Source organism: Pogonomyrmex barbatus, unplaced genomic scaffold (genome assembly GCF_055798465.1).
Source record: "Pogonomyrmex barbatus isolate J1 unplaced genomic scaffold, ASM5579846v1 scaffold3, whole genome shotgun sequence".
NCBI lineage: Eukaryota > Metazoa > Arthropoda > Insecta > Hymenoptera > Formicidae > Pogonomyrmex > Pogonomyrmex barbatus.
Window position 1 is genome coordinate 6,665,991 of NW_028297127.1, and position 20,192 is coordinate 6,686,182.

The 20,192-nt window shown below is 38.6% G+C and overlaps 1 protein-coding gene across 5 annotated transcripts in view; it reads right to left on the bottom strand.

Moving 5' to 3' along the window:
* Positions 1-1,211: 1,211 nt before the first annotated feature.
* Positions 1,212-20,192, bottom strand: part of LOC105429274 (uncharacterized) — a 124,564-nt gene continuing 105,583 nt past the window's right edge. For 4 of the 5 annotated variants that reach the window (XM_089079855.1, XM_089079853.1, XM_089079854.1 and 1 more), the window contains 8 exons: positions 11,054-11,221; positions 9,835-9,990; positions 9,343-9,576; positions 8,660-8,889; positions 8,394-8,546; positions 7,670-8,182; positions 7,155-7,529; positions 1,212-7,069 (listed from right to left, as the gene is read on the bottom strand). In XM_089079855.1, coding sequence (XP_088935981.1) covers positions 5,687-7,069; positions 7,155-7,529; positions 7,670-8,182; positions 8,394-8,546; positions 8,660-8,889; positions 9,343-9,576; positions 9,835-9,990; positions 11,054-11,221 — 3,212 coding nt within the window. In that variant the 3' untranslated portion in view covers positions 1,212-5,686. Of the gene's footprint in view, positions 7,070-7,154; positions 7,530-7,669; positions 8,183-8,393; positions 8,547-8,659; positions 8,890-9,342; positions 9,577-9,834; positions 9,991-11,053; positions 11,222-16,679; positions 17,835-20,192 lie in introns of those variants that run through there. The other variant, XM_089079857.1, reaches the window with a different exon arrangement.

Here is a 20,192-nt window from a genome sequence, read left to right on the forward strand (position 1 = left end):
AGTATCTCATTTATACGAATGAAATATTCCGTCTGTTAAATCGATTTTTCTACGAACCGACATCAAGTGATTCAACATGGTCGCCCTTATCACGAACTTTTATCGAGCCAACTTAATTGCTGGCCGGTCGCGACAAAGAATCGCCAACAAAGAACGCGACAGATGAATTATGAATCATGCTTCCTGACGCGAGGGTTATCGTTAATATATTAGAATAAAAAAGAAAAGAGAAGGAGAGAGAGAGAGAGAGAGAGAGAGAGAGGGAGGGAGGGAGAGAGAGGGAGGGAGAGAGAGAGAGAACGGAGCGAATATTCAAGCCAGCAACCACAGCTTTACTGCGAACCTTTACGCGACGAGAAAAGCTAGAAAATTCAATACCGCGCAAGTTTATGTATCTACAAGCACGTCTCTCACACACGGCTTGAGAATATTAAAAACGAGGGCTTTTTATTAAGGCGCTTTTATGACCGGAAGAGCGCACCTTTTTGTCACTTATATGCCTGCCGGCAGAAGGGTAAGCACTCACACAGGTTTGTAATTCTCAAAAAAAGAGGGGGGGGGGGGAAAAGAAGCAGAAGCAGAATTCTGCAAAAGAAATTTGTGCAAAGTACGCAAAATGGAAAAGAAAAATTCTCTTAAATTGAAAAAAATATTGTTTCTGAACAGCCCTACGTTATCTTGCAACGGAATAAATTTTAGATACAATTTAAAAAATACAATTATCAGACTCTACAAAAGTTACTAAAGTTAGCAACATATTGTTATTTTTAATATAAATATTTTTTGTAATACTTTATCGCTGTTATTACATATCGAAAGAAAGCTTCTTTATACTTCGTAATCAACAGTTAGTATTACCGATAGTTAATAAAAGCGGAAAATATTTTTTTAAAGTGTCTAAAATTATAAAATGTAGTAAGTACATTTTCTTTCTCATACGTATATAATATTACAAAATTATTTTGCTAAAATGTGTGTCAAAGCGCTTATAAACAAACTTTCTACGAAATCTTCATTTACCATCAATAGTTGGGAATTTAGAGAATTTTATATAAAATTTTTAAATTATGAAAATTATAATAATAAGATATTCGAGTTACGTATAAAAATAAAAATTGTGCTACGTTTACATCGCATCGCATTTCAATATATCAAGCGAAATATCATACGGAAGATGCGATACAAAGGAGACGAGAAATGATGATCGTCTATTGAAATATACCAAAAATTTATTTACATAAAAACATGAATATAATACCTATAATATTTCAACTGCTGCGCATTTCTTTGTTCGCTCGGTACGCGTTATATACCTAAACAACTGGCGTCGGGTCACGAAATAATGTCAGTATTGTCACAATTTTTTAAACACACCTGCACAAAGTGTAGTCCGAAACAACCTGCAATATGATACCTAAAGTCTAACTGTTAAGCTACAGATCGAATCGATCTGATAGCGATGCGAACGCAGCGTCAGAGGTGTTTCGTCCTCGCGATAACTGACCGAGAAACAATCTCGAGCCGAAACAATTGATTAAACCAAACGGAATGCGGTGAAGCCCCACTTTCGAAAGAATCATATCTATTCTGATCTAAATCTTCAAAGGCTCGCTTTTCTCCTCTTCAACGTAAACACGTTGGCAATCAATGTTCGGCACGCGACATCACCGACAACAATTTTTCTTCCATTCATTACAATATTTACAGAAGTATTACGAACAACTTAGAGTACGCAATCGAAAAAAGGTACGACAGGACCGACTCAAAAAAACTTGTTATCCTTATATAAATATTTCTTATTACATAAGAAATATATTATCCACTAAAACTCTTAAAAATTGTTTTAATACAAAAAAATTCCATAATAACGAGACTCTATTTCGCTTATTTTTAACCTCGCAGATTTTGCCATTATTAATTAATTAATCTTCTAAGACGGTCCCAAATACAATAATCAAAATGTTATCTTTTCTGTTAGTAATCGATAATCATTGTGTGCTTCCTCGACTTCGCTCCCTACAGATTCCTATTGCCAATTGCACTAATCTCAACGCGATGAAAGCTTCAATCAAATTATTCTTGAAATGGACGGTCGATTAACTCATCCGTCCCATGAAAATTAAGCGATGGGCAGCACGCGTACATCGAATACTAAAGCTACCTACACAGATTGCCTGGAGTGTTCAGCTCGGCGAATTCGCGGCGCACTCGCGGCATATTCGCCAAAATTAGTTTCAATACAACAAGATCAAAAATACATCAAAATAGAAAATAAAATTATGTTTAAAGTTAATAAATCAAATAGAAACAAATCAATCTCAAATCTCATGTATGTATGTATATATATATATATACATATATATATATATATATATATATATATTTTAGCACGATGGAAATAAAATTATATATATTATATAAAAAAAAGAAAAAACAAAATGAAAAAAATAAAATTTGTCTAATATGAAACGTATACATTCTCGACGAATTTTTAAATTAAAGAATAAGATTTTGCGAGTCGCATTCCAAGCGTAAGGACATTAATACTCGTACTCGTGAGAAGAATATTTTAGAAATTCGTATGAAAAAGGTCAGGCTTAGTCTCTGTAAAGTCGATATATTAGTCTCAAAAATGCATTTATATTATTGGTTCAGTTTGATTAAACCGCGCGTAAGGCGGGAATATAGTTAAATCGACATCGACAACGGTTCCACTTTAGCCTTTAGCTATTATTATTAAGTAATTCGATTGTATTACAGTACGCAAATTCGTGCTTGCTTTCGGCGCTCGCTCGAGGGAGCACGCTCGGTGCGAGAGCGTGCGAATCTTGAAAATTCTTGAAAATTGGAAAAATTTTCGCGCACAGGCACGGCGTGAAAATCGTAAAAATTATGGGGTATGGTTGCGTATTAAAACACGACACGACGGATTCTTTATAAAACTGGAAAATCCTCACGCACAGACACACACGGCATTTTTTTTTTTTTTTTTTAGAAAATTGGAAAAATTCTCGCGCGCAGGCACGACGTGAATTCTTTTTATTAAAATTGAAAACGTCGTCGAATCAAAAGTGACCTGTCGATCAAAGGCGGATCGATAAGTCACTTGTGTTTGTATCCCGCACACACGCAGCGTAGATTTTAAAAAGATGGATATGATCTTCTTAGGTCAGAAATATCAAAGTGTGAAAACGTAGAAATGGTTTGTCAGCTCAAAAACTGGTCGATAAACTACTTGTTATGTTTTGAAAATTCATTCCTGTAGTTTCCTATTCATATACTCGCATATAATTATTTCGAAATATTTCTATATCAAAATTTGATCTTACAAAATACTTTCTACGGATTGAATATCGCACGAACGGGCTTTCTCGAGCGGCTTCCGATTTTGTATATAAAAATTCGACCATATAGATGCTTCGTAAATCCAAAGAGTCGTTAATTTTCACATGTAAGTCATGCAAATGCGAGATATCAAATTACATCAGCTACGTGATCCTAAAAAGGCTCGGCTAGTCGTTGCTGAAGATTCCATTGGTGATCACAAACGGGAAGCTACGCACAATATTGTTCTTCGTTATTGGCTAGTGCAACGATCTTCGCGATTGAAGCATATTTTGCTTTCTCTTCGATCGGAGATGTGTTACAATCGTATTTTCTTTGTCTAATTCTAGAAATTGAATACTTGAAATAAGAAGATTAAATCGCCAGAATTAAATGAGTCCAGAAAATACAAGTAGTTAGGACATCCGCGTGTTTTTTTTTTTTTGTATTTAGTATATCTGACGATTTTATTTAAAGTATTCAAAAAATTTATTATTATCTATCTAGCCTCCAGAGTTAGTCGATTCATCGGAGACTCGATGAATTTCGACATTCTTCTCGTTTGATTCGCTTGACTCTAAGAATGATGTCGTCAGTTTTCTTCCGTTATGGAAAAGAACAGAAGTGGCATAAAATGGAGATCTCGTTTCCTCGTATCATGAAGCGTCAACGCGCAATTTACTCTGATGACAAGCGAGAATTAATCTCGCATGATTTTATTGGATACAATAGATGAACGTACGGAACAACCGTACATTTCATCATCATGTCTACATCGTGAGGCGTGTTTCGATTGATACTACATATATAGCAATCCAAATCGATATACCAATGTAACCATGCGTACATACTCAGTTTATATACATATACACCTATGCACAAGGATGTGATCGCAAAGGACGCTCTAATCGCATAGAAGATATCCGATAAAGTTAGCTTCTTTACTGTTGAAACACTTGCGCTGTAAAAAAATCAAGCGGGGATTCACTTCCAGTTGCTGAGATCATTTTTCGCTTCGCGGCGACTTTCCTGGTGTTTCTTTGAGCGCTACAGTTTACACGTATAGAATATGCGTTCTCTTTGTTATAATAATCTTTGGAGATACAGTCCGAATCATCAAGCTTTTCGGAGAACTCGAGAAATAAGCAGAAACTTGAGACCAAATATATGTAGTATATTATATTTTCATTTCCACTTTTATTATTAGAGTACGTATAAAATATTCTTACGATACTCTTGAAGCGATATTTTTCCGAAGCAAATACCAAATAAATCGCTTTTCTAATTATTAAATATATCGGACTCGTAAAATTATCAAAAGTTACACTAGAATGTAATTATTCTGACCAATGATTTTTTTAAAGTCAAACTTGAAAATATTTTAACAGATCATTTGCACACATATATTCTTTTATTTTATATTATTTATCACATCCAAGTTATATTTGAGAAAATCGCAGACGAGGCAGTTAGCGGTTATAAAATATGCATACAAGCAGAACTTTTGAGTCTGCATAAAATCGTCGGTTCATCTCTCTGTCCTGCCTAGAAATCGCGCATTCTGTCGCGTTGCTTTTCATCAGCTCTCCTTCCTTATGCAATCGCAGGCGAGCAATAGTGTTTAAGATTTATATCACATCCTTCGTATGTGCGGCAGTGTTCCTTGTATTGACCGACCGTAACGCTATCAAATCTTTATCACGGGCTTAAATTCAATTCAATTCGTTGCTCAGCTCAAAAGAGCATTTATCGCTCGTCTTGTGTTCAACTGCAGACGTAGTTACGTTATCGTGAATCAAGGAAAACTTCTGGTGAGGACGGTTCATCGATATTTATCCTCTTGCATTTATAATTTTTCATGATTATTTGTCATGACCATCTCGATCTTTTCGTAACTTCGTTACTGGAAATTTGAACAATTTTTTTCTTATTAATATTCTTATTAATATTCATATAGATTAATTTCATCAATCCAGTCCTTTCTAAAATTGAAAGATCCGAAAAGAAATCTTCGCCAGTACCAAATGACGAAGATTTCTTTTTTTTAATTTATACGAATAATTTTTTTCTCTCAAATTCTCATTCGAAACGCGGATTTCCAAGTAGAATCTGACAACGAAATGCGAACAAAACTATACAACCTATTTTTTACTAAAGAAGCATTTCTTTTTTTCCATTGACGATCTTCCGGATAGCAAATTGGAGCGATGGATATATATGGACTCGATATACCAATCATTTCTGAACAATGATGATGCGTCGACAAAGCAATCGTTCCTTACATCTGTTCTCACTCCTTCCACCAGCCGCAGAGGCAGCAATACCATCGCCTCTCGGGATGGGGCTGGATTATCTGCTATTGTCAGTGCATCGCTCTAGTGGTGGTGAGATGCGTGGTTTCGGCCCTCTTGGGCGGTGGTGGCGGCGGCCGTCTCTTACCAGCAATCGCGTTTACGATGTTGTTTATGCTGCGATTCTCATCGGCGAATCTCACTGTTGACTGTCGGGCTGGGCTAGATGCATACTCGACCGGTCCGTGGGGATCCGTTGCGTATACATTTTCGTATAGATTGTCCGTACCATAGTGTTCCTGGACCCAGTTGGATACATTGGTCTCCCTGTAGTCGGCTATGGCGGACGGCGGATCCCGAAAACCAAGTACTTCGTGTGGCGTCGTCGTTGAATCTAATTTGCACTTTTGCGCAACCTGCCATTTTTTCCTCATCACTCTCTGGAGATCCTTAAGGAAATCACCCGGTGGTGCTTGATCAGACGCCGCTAATTTCTTCGGTGATGTGAGTCTAGTACTGTCGGATCTTCTAGGTGGCGTCGGCTTCCGTTGCGGCAACGCGGGACTGCCGGGTTCCTGTTGGGGAGGCAGATTAAATGAGATCTTTTTACCGGTTCCGGTCTTCGACTTGGGCGACGTCGGTGGTTCCTGGATGGTCACTCGGCGTTGCGGTTGCGGACTGGAGGCGGCCTTCAACTCGGCCAAATAAGGTGGCGCCGCGTAATGACCGCTTCCTTGTTTCATAGCGCTGCGCCGGACGGTATCCATGTTCGGATTCGCCCTAATCGGTTGGATTGAATGAATTGTGTTATGTTGACTGGTCTGATATATCGACTCGACTTTAGAGTTTTGTCTTCCGAGACTCTGGGAATTGGTATGTTGCGGTTGGGTGCCATAAGCTGGCGGCGGCACGAAGGGCGGTGGTGACACGAAATTAGGCGAGTTCGGAGTGTAGGTTGGCGTGCTCGCTGTCGATCCTGGATAGGAACTGTGCGGAGAAGGTAAGGAATTGGCGGTAGTATTCGCGTTATGAGCGTTCGGAGATGTGTTCGAATTGTAATTCTGGACCGAATTGTTGTTCATCACGACACTATTCGTGTACATTTGATTGGATTGCAATCTAGCGCTGGGAGTATGCGTGGGAGTGTTCTCTGGAGTCACAGAGTTCGTAGGGGTAGACTGTTTGGGTCTGGCGCGGCGTATCGTTCCAGTTTCACCGACAAGCGGGCTGGGTGGTGGTGGCAGAGACGCGAGACTCAATGAGGAACCCGTAAGTTCTGGCGTATTGCAAATCGGGAGTTCGCCGGGCGCTGGCGGCGGTGGCAGAGAATCCAACGAGAGATTCGATCGGAACATTTCGGGAGGTGGCGGTGGAAGTGGTTCACTATCGGATTCAACTTCTTCGGTCACTCTTGATGGTGATGGTGGTGGTGGCAGTGAGGTGATCGAATCCATCTGCGAAATAAATTTGTTTTATATCAAATAAATCTTAAGAACCTTTATTTGTATTTGTATTAAATTTCATGTTAATATAAATTACCATGCATGCTGGTATCGGACTCATCGGCGTTTTCGATTCTTGGCTCTCCGATCTATTATATCCCATTGGGCTCGCCCTTTCTCTTACCGGCGTACCGGGAGGTACCGGACTAACGGGCGTCGCGTTTCCAGATCTATGATGTCTCTTCAAAGTTCCAGATCCGTCGGAATCGGTGCCACTTCGCCGACGACTGTGCCTTCTAGTTAGCGTGCCAGATCCTGAACTCGTGGGGCTTGGACAAGAGTCTGGTTCGTCTCGGACAGTTTCGCCGACCTCTTTCAGTTGCCTCGTAATCGACGTGAGAGGCAACTTTGGATTCATAGATGGCTTCCGTTTTATCGTGCCGGTTGGGAACTCACCACACTCGAAGGCCACCTATCAACAATCAACAATAACAATTAAAATGCGAGAATTAAATAAGTGTATCCGGTAATTGCAAAGCAGCACGTAATAACAATGTTTTTTAATGGATTCATCGTTATTACAATGATTAAATAGCGTTTAATTATATTCACCTCACAACTACTTGGTGCCCCATCGGACAAACATCCACTAGAACTGGAGCTGCTCGCTCTACTCAATCTGCCGTCATTGTTGTAGCTCTGTCGTTGTTCCGGATTGTAACTCTGTCTTTGACCGTCGTATTGCCTCGTCGTGGGGACCGTCGTTTCATTGCTGTGCCTCACATTCTCTGCAAACTGTCTGGCATTGTCATTCGTCGTATTATACTGGGTCTGATTCGGCGGCGCGGCGATAGAGCTGACCGAACACGACCTGGCATGTGCCAACAAATCTAAATCTTCCTGCGCCAACTCGTCCATGAGCGTCCGATAGTTCTCCATCAGCTGCCTGCCATACTTCGCCACGCGGATGCCAACCATCCATCGCTCCAAAGATGCGTTATCCTCCGCGCAGAGGAACTTGATATACTTAGTTGATTTGGGCTGCTGCAACCGCGGATGCTTTACGGCAAAGCAGAAGTCAGTGGGCGCCTTGTATTTCTTCCGCCAGCCAACGCCGTAGTAAACCTGATTAACACATTTGTAATAATATTTTTTATAAAAGTCAATCGTTGATAGATTTTATCGAAGATAATTAAAAAAGAAGATATATAATCATTATAATCTTAAAGTAAAATAACAGATATAATAAATATAAAATATAACTATTATAAACTATTATAAAATTATGTATTGCGAAAAATAAAATAAAGCATATATATATATATATATGACAAACCTGATTAACATCAAAGGTCGCCAGACAGACGAGATCTCGAGCAGTGCGCGCTTTTTCCTTCGGCCAGTAATAAAGACCAGAAGCTCGTAAAATGAAGTGATACCTCTTCCAGCCCTTTTTACTGTCTGATTTCAAGTACAAAGGACCCTCGACCTGGAAGCGAATGGTAATCGATGCAGAAGAGAAACGGCATGTATGTCAGCGAATTCGTTGCCAAGATTCGATTGCCAAGACGCAACGAGTAAACATGACGTCCTTCCGCTTACCTCAGGCACACTGACGTTACTGCTCGAGAAGAATTCCTCCAGTAGGATATTTCTCGAGTGATCATCGTATTCGCCACCGCCGCGATCTGTCGGTCCGAGAAGGAATCGCTCGGGCGTGAGGAATAACTGTGTCTTATCTGGTCTTTCGACGAAGAGTAGTTTGTTTTTAGAGTCCCTAGTCCACAGTAAAAGATTCTCTACCAACAACTCGTGGTCCTCGTAAACCCTTTCTGAAAATTCAATTAATCCTCGTTCATTATTCATTCTAAGCTAAGCCAGCATTGTGATAACATGATAAAATCGTCTCTTAAAGCATGTAACTAAATATAAATTTTAAAAAGTACCAATGACGCGAAGAGAGAAAAAATAGACATAAATTTTACTTACGAATATAACGACATCGCAATACATAAAATCATATAATATTATTTTAATATTATTTATATTAATATTATTTTAAAAATTTTATAATATATTATAACACACAGTACACATTTAATAAATATTATTTTTAATAAAATATAATATTTAAAAGGAACATCAAGCATTAATAAATATCGATTCAAAATGGGTATACCAGCATTAAAATTAATGTTATGAATAAATATTGCCCCTCGGAGGAACAATCATTGCGTCACCGGCTTAACAATTAGCAGTCAGCAAATAAGAGATAATAGACTCACCCATGAAGAGATCGGGCAGGTGTTCGACCACGGCCCACTTCGGATCCATCGGTACATGATTTTTGTCAGCGAGCAATCTACACACATGCGCGACACTCATCCCTTCGTCGACCAGGAGGCTTTTACCGCTGCCGTCCAACGTAAACGCCTTGATGAAGAGCTTCTGCACGCTCGCCTCGCGCATCTTCTCCAACGCCAGACGGATTTTCTCTGCCTTTGCTCTGCTCGCCGCATCTGTAAAGATAATCATAAACATATCTACTCGCACTGCACATCGCACATCTGGTATGAACATAAACACAGATAATATTATAAAAATGCGATAGTTGCCGCTGAAGCATTTCAAATGTTACGAAACGGTGCGAAACGAATGAAAGTTTTGCAAGAACCAAAAAAAAAAAAAAAGAAAAAAAAAACTTAATCGATCGCGAATTAAATGAATGAGTTAATCAATAATCTTACATGTTGTAAAGCAACGAAACGAAGACTCACCGACAAGCTGATGCGGTTGTTGTTGAGGAGCTGTGTGCATGGCGGTCTGAGGTGGCTTGTGTCCGGAACCGCTGCTACTTGCCGAACTTTCGCTGGATAGCATAGACACCGTGTCCGAGAACGCACTGTCGTTATCGGGACTATCAGTCCGAATACCTACAACAAGATCCAACATATAAAAAAAAAATAAAAAAGATTTTAATAATCAATCAATAAAGACTGTTTTAACATACAAGCGAAAGTCGTGCACGACGTAAAAAAATATATAATATTCACGGGTTCGGCTGCGACACGCACACGCACACGCGACGACGACACATGCGCGAGAATTACGCATTATTATTATTCGTGTTTCGGTGACGTTTCAAAGAACGTTGTACGCCCGCGTACGGAAGAAATCCGCGACTTTTATTTAGCCGAAGATTGGCCGACCAACGCGCGCGGCGCCTGTTATCTCAAGCTCGGTTTCATCCGGAGTTGAACACGTGTCGTTTATCCGCAATTCTTGTTTGTCAGAGAAATCATCAGTCAGTCGATTCACGACGATTCTACAGATCGAACTACAGATCGTTTTGCGATACACAATCTTATTCTCATTGTGGTGTGCATGCCGAGAACCACGACCCAAAGTCTTTAGGCAATTGTCGCGGGTGCGTGAATATAAGCACCGACTTGGGTGATACTCCAGTTGTCGGATGCATCGACACAGGACAATCAGCTACTCCAACCCCTAAGTGTTAACAAATGTCGACTGTGCAACGAACATTGTTGTCCATGTAACAATTATCGAATAAAGCTTTATTGTTAATACGAGTGCGTCAGATTCATTCGGCATCTCTTACAATATAAAAATAAATATTTTTAATAAATCAGTAAAGATCAAGAATATGATCAAACACAGGAATAAAATCTAGTCTTGACAGAATCTTCCTAGTGCCTAATAATATCTTTTATCTATAAATTTAAAGATAAAAAGACATCATTAGAGGTATTGAAGGTTCTGGCTTAGTCGAGTGATATCTGCATCCTTGTATTTAAAGATATTTTATATCTTTCAAATTATATTTAAAATAATATTTTATATCTCTTTTATGCTTCATTATATATCATACGTAATATGTAGATCGCTATATATAATTTCAATCATAAATCACTCTGCTCTGCTATTATAAATGGAACTAATATATCGCAGAAAAATTTATCGCGCTCAAGCACGTACCTCCTTCATTTTTGATGTCAGTGTTGTCGCCTGAATTGATTCTTGCGCTGGTGGGTCGTCCTGGTCTTTGTGAATCCGGCGCGGGAGTGGCAGCGATATCGCCGTCGCAACGTCGCTCCAAGGCGCACAATTCACCGAGGATCGCATCCAGGTCAACATCCTGGGAATCTGCAAAAATATCATTTACATTAAAAAAAAAAAAAAAAAAAAAAAAAGTTAAAAAGATATACGACAGTCTTTGTACTCTGTACAAAAGCTCTGTCCAACATCACTTTTAAGTTTGCGATATGTTCGGAATACAGGATGACTCGGGTTTTTAATATTGAATTATATAAATCAGATACATAACGGAATCTAAAAATTTGTACATTATTCAAAATATCATATAAGTTTTATTTCTTCGATATATACTTTGCGATTTCATCATTAAAAAAGTTTACGTTTAGGATACACTAATTACATTGGATCGAGATCATGTAAATTATGTCCTTATTTCTCTTGTTCATTACTATCTCATTGCATTATCTGTTTACAGATTCATCAAAGACTTCGCCATAATCTCTCAGAACAAACGGGAAACGTAAATTCGAGTGCTCGATGTCTGTTCTCATGCACGCTCGCATCATGTACATGTCATAATTACCACGTATCGCTATCAGCATGTGATAGCATGTATACGCGGAGTTCGTCGCGGCAATTAACGAAATTAGCAGTGTGCAATTCAACCAACTGTCTCGCACGCGAATATACCAATGCATATATGCAGGGCAAAAAATAATATGGCAATTCCAATGGTTTTTTTTACAAAACTCTTATCTTTTGCACGATATTGTTAGATCATCTGAGATAATCTGTCAGGAAAGATGATTTCCCTTTCTGGAAATCCGAATTATTATGGATGATACTTCATCGAAAATATATAATCATAATTATATCGATATAGAAAAGAAAATTATAGATAGATTTAATTCACTCACAGTTATGACTGATCTAAATGCGAGGAAGTTATGTATAAGATGTAAAATCGTAAAACATTAAAATAAAAAAAAAAAAGGGATAACATATAATCCGAAAGAATTATTTTCAAACTAAAACGTAATCGTACTACTTCGCAGAATGTTTCGTAATCACGATTGGATGTAAGTAGTAATATAAATTTGTACAATTCATGGTAGGCGTGTGACACTTCGTAGAGTCCGTAAGGAGCGAGCGAGAGCAACGTCGGAGACACTTCTTCTTCGCTCTACTGATATCGTAAGTAAGTCAGGTCGCTACAAAAAGTGTGGCGCGGCGTGATTAATTGATAATGTGCGAATTAGTGTCAAGATTACTTTCATGATCAACGCGTGAAATCGAGAGCGACACTGTAAAGTGATGTGAAGACTGTCAGCTTCTCGAGCTCATCGAGCAAATTAAAAGCATACCGGAATCTTCGTGCGATTATTATTAATCGCGAAGATAAAGAAAATTTACGATGACGTAATATAATATATTGGCTATATAAAATAGAATCGTATTTATATTTTAATAATAATCGAAAATAATTATATGCGATATTAAGCTTTCTTTTCCAGCTCTTAATTTTTATTCCTGAGACACAAAGATATCGAAACGAACGACACGCCAGCGATATTTATTGATCTTTGACCGTGCATTTTATTACGTCATGACTATCGGGCGATCGTATAAGCGATCGTACAGTTTTGCGTGTGCAAGTTTTCTGCAATTTTTCAGAATACTACTCCCCGACGAGGCGGCGGCCCGGCGAGTGACGTGCACCCCGTGGAATGCGAACGATATCGCCGCGCGGATCATCACGAGCGGCGCGACGCTTACCGCGAAACCGCCGACGTCGACGTTGCGAATGCGAAAGAGAAGCCGAGGAATCTCGCAAACGTTTTATCATGCAGATTCGTGCGCTCGTCGTCCGCCTCAAATTTCTCACGCGTTATTCGCTGCGCCCGCATCGTTCGCTGAAGACCAAGGAAACTTCCAATTAATTATAAGCAGACGTATATTTATCACGGAAGTATTTCTTATTCCAGCCTGTGGATTAAAGTATTAAAGTTAATATTAATTTAATTTCGCTTTAATTTCGCATCTTCGTTAAAGAAAGAAATGCGAACGTAAAATTGTATTAGATATAATTGTATTAGATATTTATGAAGTTTTCTGCTGCTGTGTGTGTGTGTGTGTGTGTGTGTGTGTGTGTGTGTGTAAGCGTAGATCAAAAACAGTTATAGTTTTAAGTAAGACAGTTTTGTATTGCAATAGCGAATCGTAAACATGTCACTTTGAAAAATGAAACAAATAGGATTAATTATAAGTCGATATATATTTTTTGTGGAAATAGAAAGCATTTCTTATTCCAACATATAAATTAAAATGTATTAAAATTAATTATTAATTATTAATTTAATCCGCTTTAATTTGTATCCTTAAAGAAATGCAACCAAAATTTAGAAAATATTTATGAAAACTTTCTACATGTGTAAACATACATCAAAACGATAATTATAAATGTAAGTGTCCTGTTGCGAGGTATCAACATGTCACAGTTTTGAAAAACGAAATAAATAGAATTAATTGTAGGCACCTATTTGTGTGTTACGGAGATAGAAGACATTTCTTATTCCAATACGGATTACGGTGTTAAAATTAATATCAAGTTAATCCACTTGAATTTGCAAGTTCATTAAATAAAGAAAAACCGCAAAATAAAAGAAATAAATGTAAGAGTTGTATTAGATAATATTTATGAAAACTTTCTATATACGTGCGAGCGGTAGATCAAGACGACAGTTACAGGCGAGACAGTTTCGCTATTGCAATAGCGAGCGGTAAACATGTCACTTTTGAAAAGTGAGATAAATAGGATTGCAGATGACATATATACGCGACGGGAAACGGCGTCGCGGTGCAGCGTTTCTGTAGAAACAAGTTACGAGGCGGTAAATGAAAATGAAACCGGTATGTGTGTGCGCGCCGCACTTTCCACGAGGCGCGAACAACGCGTAAGTTGCGAGTCGCACTCGGCAAACTACCGTTACGAGGCGAAGTTACGCATCGTGACTCCGACCCGTCGTTCGCAAACACCTCGACGAGGATAAACCCAGCCATCCAGGCATTCAAAAGACAACGTGGACAAGTGTGAGTCACGGCTGGCCGAGTGCTCTTTGATTATCCTTTCGACGCGTCATCGATCGCTCTCGATGATACTTTCGATGACGGAGCCACGACGGAAAGAAAAAGAAAGAACGCGTAAAATCCGCCAATGAGGTTTAGTTCCTTAACGCGGAAACTTAAGAAATACAGATTTGAAAAAGAAATAGAGAATGCTAAACTGCAAAAACTTAGGCAGTTTCCTTGAATAATGCAGCCAACTTTCGATTAGGAAGTTACTTAATTTGAATTGATAATAAAGGGATTATGCAAATTTTTTTATAACTGTCAAAGTGTAAAGAGGGCGAAATTATGTGTTAACCTCAGGCTAAGTTCATCTTAGTCTCGGAAAAATTTAAGTCTTGGTTTAAGTGCCAAGGTTATTTTTTTCTGTGTGGTTATTCTTATAATAAATACAAATTAAATAAAAATATAATTATGCAAATGTATATTATACGAATAATAAAAAATTGGAAATATTAAACTAAAAAAAAAATTTTTAACGAGGTGTGCATCGTTCTGTATTCTCAGTGTATTGAACTTGATTGTGAACTTTGTCATTGTTACTTGAAATGTCTTGTAATCGTTTTCACGATAAGATGTGGCCCTTGTGGTCTTTTCGATTGTTTACAAAGTGAGATTTGTAGTGGCAGTTTGTACCAAGCAAGTACACATCCAGACGCGATATCGATCTCCTTTTCCACGATATGACAAGAGGGTAGAGAAAAATGAGAAATAGAGGATTGGGGAAAAGCACAATGACGGCTTTTATGACAAGTCCCGTGGCTGCGCCATTATCGGAAAGGGTCGTCGGAAAAAGATAAATGTTGGATAAACACGGGAATGGCCATACGCACGTATCTGTCAGATTTATCTTATATAAGTAAAGTATATTTTGTGGGGAGGCATGCGAATAAATTTGTAATAAAAGAGCATTATTTAATAATAATCAATTCATAATCTGTATAAATTAATATATAAATGTCATAAAGAATATGCCTGCGAAATTCAGAGTCTAAAATAATTAACGGAGAATATACATGAAATCAATTAACATTTCAAAATTATAAACATTAAATTAATGATTAATTTAAAAGCTTTCATACAAACTACAAATTTTTGTAATATCAATTCATTACACAATTTTGTGAAAAAAAAAACAGATTAATGACTCCTATCTCCATTTCGATTAGTCTAGACTGACTTTAATCTCGGTTTAATTTACTTCTCATTTTTTTTTCTCATTTTAATTTTAAGAATTAGAAAAAATAAAAAATAAATGAAGCCAAGATTGAAATCTATATTGGAAACAGATTACTTTATCATTTTTAAAACATAGAGTTTAGATAAAAAGTTCAAACAAGTTGTATATTCGATATGTTCAAAGTCAAAAAGAAAAACTTAAATTCGAATAATTCGAGTAGTTCAAATATTTCAAATTTAGGCAGTGATTGGTTTCAAATGGTTTCAATTTATGTTTAAAATTCGGACAGTTTGGATGATAAAGAACATTGGAAATACAATATGTATTAGAAATAAAAAAATACATTTTTTCTTTTTTCTTTTTTCTTTACGCGTATATCATATTAATTTGAAGTTCTAGCAATTCGAATTATTTGATCTTGAGTGAGAAACTTAGGTGAAATTGCTTACGAAATTTATGTGGCTTTGATTTAATTACAAAAAGCTTATCGTCATGAAAGTTATATAAAAATGTTGCTGGCCTCATTAAAGATTCATAATTTCGTATAAAATTCATATTACATTGGCATTTGTAGTTAAAGATCTCGATTATGCAAATAAATATAAAGATTTAATAATAAATGCTGCGGATTGTATTATAAGTAGAATGCGCGAGAAAAAAAGCAAAGTTTTAGTCGAATTTGTCGTTATTTCTGTAATAAGAATTATTATAACAGGCAGCTTTCTACTGGCTTTCCAAGTCGAAGTAAATTATCACATGTACACGAATGCATAAATGTGACTCGGGCGCTAATTTATGAATTCTCGTTGTCTCGCGCGGCGCTAAATTACCGTAAATTTGGTCGAGCACATTGTTACGGAGCATTGTCAGAAAATTGCACTTTCCTTCGCCTTGCACCGAGCTCTTACCGCTTATCAAACTGTAATAAATTTTTACGACGCGAACGTTTCATCGTGCTCAATCACCCTCGGCATAATGAAACTGATAACGCGGACGTGCGGGGTGCTCGAAGTCTTGCTGTTATAATTAAGACAAGTACCGAGTCTTATCGAGTATTGTTGATATAATACGACGTATCGTTAATTTCATTGTTTTTCCTAATAATGCTATTTTCCCGTTATAATTCTGAGAATACATATCGTATTCTTATTGAAATCTCCAAGGCATTTTGCTGCAAATCGATTATTAATTTGTTTTCATTTCAAGTTGAGTTTCCATCACTGTGACCTATCTCTTGGAAATTCCTGGTGATATCTGTACCTTTGACTGTGAGGTAGCCCAATATGCTCTCGTTGCTACCGAAATGCCCAAGCATCTTCCACCCTGCCGAACGAGGCTTCGAACCTCTCGAGTACAATCACGTTTTCCGTGCGATCGCCAATTAGCATCCCACCCCGATGAGCCTCTCATCGGAGCGAAAGAGCATCGTCATCCGACCATCGCGACGAACGATCACAACGTTCGCGTTTTGCATAATCACTTTTCCATTTAACCCAGGATCCGTTCGTCGAGTTATTACTTTCGCAATTTTGGAGGCGATTTGAGGTTGATGTAAGATGCACCTCTGCCGAAAAGTTAGCACGTCAAACCAAGATTGGAACAATCGGACGAGACTCGAGCGATCGAAAACGCCATTTTTAATCATCACTTTCCCATTTTATATTATCGAGTAATTATCGAACGAAGTATCAAGCGTTGAAAGTGAACGTCAAGAAGTTACATCGCGACGAGAAAGTCAGGTGGACGTGGATTTTCACAGGCGATACAGACGTTTGCGTCATAGTTTAATTAACACGTAATTGATGTCAAATAAACTGTCCCGTTTACGTCTACGTTGAAGCTATACAATTACAATACAAAACATTCTTAATTGGAATCGATTAATTCTCTGACGTGCGATTAAATTCTCATCTCACTGAACAATTTCACAAAAATGAAGTAGAACGGCGGTAGATTACCGCGTATCACTTATGACTACGTCATAAGCTCGGAGTAAAATAAAGATATCGGTTTCTACGACAAGATTTCTACACAGACAGAGATTTCTACGAATTTATCTGCGATGAGTAAACCGCAGTGACTTGGAAGGAAAAATACGAGGCGCACGGTAATTTCGAATTTCCCCCTCAAGATGATGATCGGAGGGTTCGTCCCGAGTTCCTAATCGGCTAGACTCGCGATAATGCACTCTCGACGAAGAGATACGAGCCACACAGTGAACGCGATGCGCACGTCGCGTACGACGGCACTAGACTAAAGGCCTTAAGGTGAATATACTCGCCTCTCGCCATGAGTTTTCCGCGCGGACGCGCCTTGCGCCTGCGCCTGTGTGGGTGCCCCGTGTCTTTGTGTGGCGTACGTGCGGTTTACGCACGTTAAAAAGGGTTGAGAGTGCATCGGTTGACTTACGCAAACTAGTCTATTGACTATAAATAAAGCCCCCCCTTTGGCGGGGGGCAGGGCGGAAACGCCATCCCCGCCGTTAAAAATGTTCCATCGATCTGATCGAGGATACGATTTTGCGTTGCGATTTTTCATCTTCTCAAAAACGTGAAACGATCAAACTAACGCCTCTTTGTATTGACTATTTTCGTACGATAAAGGCTTGTCGATATTTGAATCTTTGTGGAATCTTTATGGAATTCAGAAAATTCTGTTATGTAGCTGATACAAAAGCTGAGTCATCGAGAACGAAGCACTTAAATATTTTATATTGAATTTATAAAAGTCCACAAAAATGCGTGGACCACGATTTAAATAATTTTTACAAACTTTGTTTTTTTTTTGTTTTTTTTTCTTTTTTTAATAATTTACGATATCTTGATACGATTTCTTGTTAGTTTATTATTTGTTATCAGACTTTACTCGCTTTAATTAGCCACTTTAAGCATCACATTTATGTTACGTAGGTGCGTACGCACGATTGTGCGTATGAAGGGGTTGAACGAGCCGTTGTTTACGCAAGCTTTTACGAACATCATCATAAATAGCACCGGCGTATTCCCCGGATAATAATAATAATAATAATATAATTTTATATAATAATACAATAATATTATGACACCGCACGTATGTGTAAGATTAATATTTCTAATAATATTCTCGAAATATGTATGTATTTTCGAAACATATCGTTGACCCCGCGCACATAATAATCATGTTGCACAAATTGGATCATAGTAATGGCCGAGCTTCGATTACGAAACATCGTTCAACGAGTCGGTCGAAGCACAAATCGAGCATCGAGTCTGACGCGATATCACAGTAGGCGAGTTTACGGACCAGAGAATTCGTATTGATTAAAGTGTAGGCGCCGGAGAGACGATTTGATAAATGGAGAAGACGACATCGGAGTGCACCAGGGCGGCCGCTACGCCGATTCGCGTGTCACCCCCGAGATAGGGGAGACGTTTCGTCCGTCGGAAGCGAACGTATAACGTAGGAAAATAGCAAATTAATCGACGTCGATATATTTATCGACGCGCCGCGAATGTATCTCGTAAATCTCGTACTTATTTCGCGAAGGAAATTAAATGCAAAGGATACCGAGTCACGCGAGAGACGTTTTTGTTGCTCGTTAAACGAACTACTCTGTTGAATTACATTATCGCATTGTCATCGTACATCGTTGTTAAAACAATACAACTTCGGGCCGGCCATGCTAATCCCACGAAGCGATGTAATAATGTAACTTCATGTAAATATGCATCATTTCAGTTAGCCGTTTGTCCGGACGGCTTCAATTTCCACCTTTCAACACACGTTTAACGCGCGGAAAAATCCTTTAATTTATGCGGAAAAAGGGAAAAAGAAAAGATACCGTCCGCGAATCGCGCGAGCGAGCAATCCGACACATCGCAATTAGTCGAGTAGAACGAATCTCTCGGGGCGATCGAGTCGCCTTTTTCATCGCGCGCGCGCGCGCGCGCGCGCGTAGACCTGTTTTTCTTTTACTTTCCTCGATGAACGATCGCGATCGCGAAACGAGGAAGGAAGGAGGGTTCGTTCACCCTGCCGATTATGCGAATACGCAAACGGGCCCGATAGCGCAGTAACCTAGATTAATCGAGCCGCATAAATCAGCCGAGCCGACTTCAGCGGCGCGCCGCTTCTTCGGCGTTTGCGAATTATTTTCGTGCTATTTTCGTGCTATTTTCGCGCACAAACGCGTTGCGATTAAGCTCGCGCGTAAACGCCAGCTTAACTGTGTAAATCATACTTGACCCTTCCCCCCCTCCCCTCCTCCGACCTACGTGATGTAATACGATCGGCAGGTTTTCATCGGCGCGTTCAATATATTGATTACAAACTGATCTTTACACTATGTACTTTCTCGAAGTGGAGAATTACGCGGCTCGCTTACAATAAAATAACATCCTTCGGATTACGCGTCTGTATCTTCAGACGTATCAAAACATTGAAATAAGGCTTGAGTGTTGAGCATTAAAAAGAGATAAATTAGAGATTCAATTATAAACGGTCATTTATACCGTAGATTACTTACTGATATCGGCATTTTGTTACAATACTTCTTAATTAAACGAATATGATACCTTGTTTTTCCGATAAAACACGCTCTCTCCGCACCTCGTGGGAAATATTTCAGCGCTGTCGAGCTTCAACACGACTGTTAATTAAAATAGTTATACTGTTACCGAACGTGATGACTGGTAAACGCCTCCTGAGAACATTTCTCTCTACGAAGCTCCGGTAAATGTGCTCGATCGGAAATTTCTCGTGTTTCAATTTAAAATTACATTAACCGGCCGGAGA